This window comes from Apium graveolens, chromosome 5 (assembly GCF_009905375.1).
Source record: "Apium graveolens cultivar Ventura chromosome 5, ASM990537v1, whole genome shotgun sequence".
Classification (NCBI taxonomy): domain Eukaryota; kingdom Viridiplantae; phylum Streptophyta; class Magnoliopsida; order Apiales; family Apiaceae; genus Apium; species Apium graveolens.
This window is the reverse complement of record NC_133651.1, coordinates 293,113,345-293,119,478: the sequence shown is the minus strand read 5'-3', so window position 1 is coordinate 293,119,478 and position 6,134 is coordinate 293,113,345. Positions and strand designations below refer to the sequence as shown.

The 6,134-nt window shown below is 33.9% G+C and overlaps 1 protein-coding gene across 1 annotated transcript; it reads right to left on the bottom strand.

Moving 5' to 3' along the window:
* Nucleotides 1-4,874, bottom strand: LOC141659150 (ubiquitin-like-specific protease ESD4). The gene is made up of 9 exons (XM_074465901.1): nucleotides 3,976-4,874; nucleotides 3,814-3,893; nucleotides 3,633-3,726; nucleotides 3,439-3,537; nucleotides 2,109-2,201; nucleotides 1,899-2,018; nucleotides 1,358-1,461; nucleotides 1,104-1,176; nucleotides 1-321 (listed from the first exon to the last, which is right to left on the bottom strand). The coding sequence occupies exons 1-9, from the start codon at nucleotides 4,693-4,695 to the stop codon at nucleotides 259-261; spliced, it is 1,446 nt and encodes a 481-aa protein (XP_074322002.1). The 5' UTR covers nucleotides 4,696-4,874; the 3' UTR covers nucleotides 1-258.
* Nucleotides 4,875-6,134: the final 1,260 nt, after the last annotated feature.

Here is a 6,134-nt window from a genome sequence, read left to right as displayed (position 1 = left end):
TTCACTCAACAATGCATCACCCTATAAAGAGGACATAGTACTTTACTGAAACAAAGCGTATTTAACATATAAAAGATGGATACAGAAGCAAAAATTAAGTAACGCGGAGAAAAGCAGTCTAATACCCAGAGGGAATCTGGTTACATGACATGAACAGAACCCGATTGCTGGGAGCATAAGCAAAATATGGTTAGTTAACATTACATGTTCAGTTAGCTTTTAATTTCAAAATCTCTTTGGCAATTCCCCATAGAAAACTCAGTCAGCTTTTAATCGCAAAATCTCTTTGGCAGTTCTCCGTCGAAAATATGGCATGTGCTCCTGCAATAAAAAACAATATTCAGGGAACCCCAGTTCAAAAGAAACAAAAAAACGAAAAGGACGAGTTCATTAAGCCATCACAATCCGGCACACAAGAATTCAGGCCGGAATGTTGTCAAGATGGGAAGGAGTTGAGACGAACAAATGATGATGTTTCATTCAATCAGAAACAACTAGTCTTCCACCGACTTTTCTAACAGGACAAAGTGAAGGTTGACGAAGAGCAAGAACAAAGACTAATATTAATGGGGCATGTAATCAGTAAAGGTTGTGGCCTTAAACATAAAGGTATCCACAATACAAACAAGCCTGCAGAATCAGTAAGGAGTTCCTACAGCCCCAAACCTAGTGAACATCATAGCCCTGATTGGACTACTAATTTACAGCAATTTCTAGAGATACCTGCAATATAGGGCAGGATATTTTCTGGCATAACTGAAATGTCCAGAGACCTTTTAATCACCTAACACCTTTATCGATCAATACCGAATTAGCCTATATTGGTTGGGACCGATTTCGGTAACAAGTTGGCAAATTACACTAAAGCCTACCTCGCCCCACTCGAGGCCACTATATCTCCTTATGTTTCCAATATATTATGTTTTCTAAACAGGGACAGGACCTCGTACCTAGGACTCCAATGCTTAATAAAAAGTTAAATATAGTCAACATTTTAAACCACAATTAACTGATTACAATTTAAACAGCATTGAACATAATAAAGAAGCACTGACCTAAAAATGGAAGGAGCACACATATAAAGGCGATATCACTCAGCGTACCTGATTAAAACAGAGTCCCACATCTTTGCTATAGAAATCTGAATATTTAATCATGAACACACCACAGTCGTACCTATTTAGGAACAATCACAGCAATGCATTCATATAAAAAATTTGTTCTCCACCCAAAAAAATTATATTAAACCAGACATGGAAAAGGAAAACGATAAGACAAAGCATCTTAACACATACAATTAGCTTCACACTGAGCAATAAACGATATCTAAAATATGGTAAGTTGAAAAGCAACATACCCATTCTGCTGCTCAGGAAGGTCCTCCACAAATTCTTGCTTCCAAGAACTAACATCAATTTCTTTTCCACTCTTGTCCTTCACCTCATCAACGAAATATCTAGCCTGAATTTCAACGATGACAAAAGTATGAATGCACACTAAAGACAATTTTTAGGGAAGGGAGAAGGCAAAGTAGAAGAAAATAACTTACTAAAACTTGAACTCTCCAATATTAACTAAATTAACAGTTGTACCAACATGCCCTCTATGAGATATATTTCTATCTAAACATCTGCCCCCTATCAAGCGAAAACTGAAATTCTAAAATATTCAATTAAATCCATCTATTCTCATTACATCATGTTAGCCTTTCGTCCTCCTCTCGTATATATAAATGACAAAAAAAACATCCCATAAAAGAAAAAATGAAAGATTCTGCAATAAAGAGTTTAGCTTTCCTATTTATGACTAGCAATGCTTGCCCAAATCTTGATTGGACTTGGTGCATCTCAATTATGACAGCAATCCAAAGAAAAAGGAAGCAAGCCCACTCTACATACCAGCACTTTCATCACTTGCTTGTCTCTTCCTCTTAGTGAATCAAGATACTGGAACTTTTCATCTTTCTTGTTGATAACGGCTAAGCACCAATGTATTTCTTTGTGAATGGGGATAAATATCTGGACATTAAAAAAAATATTCTGAAAAATGAAAACATACCAGTGAACATCACATACAACAAATCACATAATAAAAGTCACAAGACTTACTTTGTCACACTCAAAAAGGCAGTATCCCAACTTCCTTTGTGTAGTCCATCTTCTAACTGATTTGTAATCGTAGCCACCCCTCCCACCTATTAACTGCAGAATAACAAATACAAAGGAATATTGAATAACCTTGTGATTACTGATTGTTCACCTTGCAATCTTCCATATGCTTCTCCCATAATGCAAAGTGCCAAATATAAAAAACATTTAAACCACACATTTCACATTTAGACACAATTTCAATACGGAAGTCTTTTGAATACTTGCAATACTAAATAAAGGTTTTAGAAACTTTATTATCTACATTTCTTGACAACATTATTGTTAGAAGTGACCAGTTAGCCCTTCATAAAAGCAAGTAGTGATCCCCATAAAGAGCACTACCATTTCAAGCTCTGATCTATATAGTAACAGAGAACATATTGGAAAAATAAGAGAGCAATACCCCAATTAACAGAGAACATATTGGAAAAATAAGAGAGCAATACCCCAATTACAGAGAACAATTTTCTTATTCAGCAATTGCTGGTAGCAGTACCAGGCAAGACCATATTATTTTTTAGATAAGTTACAAACTTCTAATATCACTGACATAATGTCCTGCGCAGAAGTACAGTGATACTAACTGAAGTAACATTATTAGATTTGTATATGTGTATTTTTCTATTCTTATATGCATATCCTAAAAAATAATAAGGTTGCTCTCAAATCGAGAAAAATACATTTTTTTTGTGGTGGAAAGGTACAAGTTCTAATTCCTAACACCTTTAATAGATAGATTCCACATTTCCACTTCACCTTATATATCTTCATATTTTAAAACTAATTCTTTATGGTAACATGGATTATACCCTAGACTTTAGGTCGTAAATATTTATTTTCCAACATAGCATTCATGCATTTATTCTACTTCTCTGATTCTTTATACAATATTGATTATTGTATAATACTATAATTTTCATTACATCTTGACTTGTCTATTTGATGTCAATATACGGGACTCAGTTTCAGCCAAAGCCACTAGCTTTGTTACCAGTACAATTGGGTTAAAGCACGTTAAAAAAATATGAAGAAAACAAGTTAAAACAAATCCAAAAAAAAATGAGCACAAAATTTGTGTGTAAAATTCTCATGGTGTTTCTCCAACAAACTTCTACAGAGGATATAACCATGGGTGCATGCTAAAAAGCTTTTTTACTCCATAATATATATTTAGGATTTACAGGTTAAATTTTAATAATTTACTTTGGAAGGAGGAGTTTGGAGGAATAAAAATTAAAAGTAACAGGCAAAAGATAAAAGTAACAGAATACGAGATAAATGATCAAACCTTCTTGTAAAAGAATGTGTTAAAGAAATGGCATTTCAGAAACTTTTGGGGATCCCTCTGTTCCCTCTCTTTCAGCAACACAAGATACAGATTAATAACCTAGAAAATTAGGAAAATAATCATCTTCTGTTATCTATTCATTTAATAAGCTTGCTTTTATATTCGCATAACAGGGAATAAGCCAAGGTAATCACCTCGTCATTTAACCATGCACCTGGTCTCAAACACTGGAGCATCTCTCCAGTGATCTCGATATTAGACTCCTGATGAGTGACCAAGACCTTCCTCCTGCAAATGGAGACTCAGTGATATTACAATGCCAAAACACCCTCGCAGTAATACAATGAGAAATAGATGCAGTACACTTAGTTTTACCTCTTAGCATTCGAAAAGGAAGCTGTAACTTCATTCTCTTCATCATCAGTAAGAGGTACAAAAAGCATTCTATCCACATCCTAAAATATCACATGTAAACATTATTACAAAACAAACAAGTGCAATAATCACTTCAAAAAAAGACAGATCAAACAAAACAACCTTGGCTGGTTTCTTCACATATCGGAGCAATTGGAATGCCGACAACTTCTTATTACAAAACTCAATCATAAAACCCAAAAATCCAAGCTTCTCATTTCTCTTCTCAACTGACTTCTTCAATTTTTCATGTAAAGGTCCATCAAATCCATCCACCTCCTCCCTCCTCTCCACAATCTCCAAACCCTTCTCTCCACCCTCCACCCTCAAATTCCCAGCAACCAAATCCTCCGAAACCACTGACGAACACGACGGCTGACAATTCACCTCCTCAACACCCCTATCCATTCCACTCAACTTCCCCTTCCCCCTTTCAACACCATCAACATCAAAAACTTCTTTAGCCTTACAATCATCTGTATCTATCACCTCAACATCATCAACAACATCTTTACCTTTTTTCCCACAAAACCTTAAAGTACTAAAAGCTTCTTTCTTTGCAACCATATAATTATTCAAAGAAAACCCAGTATTACCCTTCAAGAACTTAACTTTATTACATCTACAAGGAGCATGAACCGGTCTCTTGAACCGGGTTAATTTCTCAGGGTATTCAAGAACCCTAGAAACAGTACTTTTCACAAAAACACCTCTATCATGGCCCAATTGAGGAGTGTTTGGCTCAAATCTAGGCTTTTTAACAACATGGGTCTCACTAAAAAGTGATGAATTTAAGTTGTGATTCAAATCACGCTTTTTGGGGTTGATTTCAAGAGCACCCATTTGAAAAGATTGGCATATAAAGAAAGCTAACAAGAACAAGAAATGACCATTCTTGGAGTATTATTCGTATGTATGTGTGTGTAGGTGGATTTAGAAATGAAAAAGAGAGGTAACTGCAGGGTTCTGATAATCAAAGATTTGTGTAAATCGTCCGGTTTGTCGGTGAAAATTGAAGCTGTCGAATGAAAATTGAACGTGGCTAATTTAATTTTTTGAAATTATCAAAAATATTAGTTTTTTTTTAATTTTTATTGCGATTTACTATTTTCGATTTTTTTTTAAATATTAGGAATCAATCTTTAACATCCCAACGTAAAAAAATAAATATTATATGAAATGAATGGAATAAATATTCTAATTATATTACTTAACATTTGTGTTTGATGTTTACATGCGATAAAATTTGCGAATATTAATTCTTACATATCTAAAATAAAATATAGATAATTTTGATATTTTTCTAGCAATTTATATGATTTTAAAAACGATTTATAGATTTAAATACTTATTTTTCAAATTAGATATTAATTATTTTGAATAATCGGGAATCATCCAACTTCAACGGTTCTTACGTTTTCACCACCCGGAAGTTTCGGGAAAACTCATTTCTATCTTAATTTGATTATTTCGAGCATTTTCCGTATTTAGACTTTTCAATCTGGAGTACGGTTTTACCCATACGGTTTCCTGTACAAATTTTACGATATTATTTTCGTTTCGGTAAACCGATAAACTAGATGTTTTTGATATACGAGATATTTTGATTAAAATAATATCTTATCTTTTCGCAGTACGTGCAATCCTATCTTATCTTTTCGTAGTACGTGCAATTCTATCTATTTTTTTCGTAGTACGTGCAATCTTATCTTATCTTTTATTAGTACGTGCAATCCTATCTTATCTTTTCGTAACTTTAAATAGCCTTTACAGTACTTTGTTGAGAAAAAAACAAACAGTAAAATCTTATAATTACCCATAGAAAATACATGTATTCATAGTGTTCTTCATAATCAAACAAGGATTCGAAGACGGTATCGAACTCCGATTTTAGCGTGCAAGTAGTCGAATCGAAGCCCGTAACAAGTAGGAAATCAAAGTTAAGCTCTAAGCTATTACTCTGAGGTAATCGTAAAGAATATTGAACGGAAGTTGTTGCGGTTAAAATCTGAAAGTCTTGTTAACAAGGTAAGTAAAGTACTCAACTGCAACACAAGATTAATTGAGTTATGTGAAGGTGTTTTGAATTTCTATCTGCTCCACTTGGTGATAGTCGATATGAGTTGCTATGTTGTGATTATGTGGATGTTACGTTAATTTGGATATCATGCGTTGTTATATTGAGTTAGCATGTGTTGCTAAATATAAAATTGAATAAGTTACAATTAAAGGTGTAGGTTGATGTTGGATTGTGCCACTGTTTCGAGAAGATGAGTTATAAC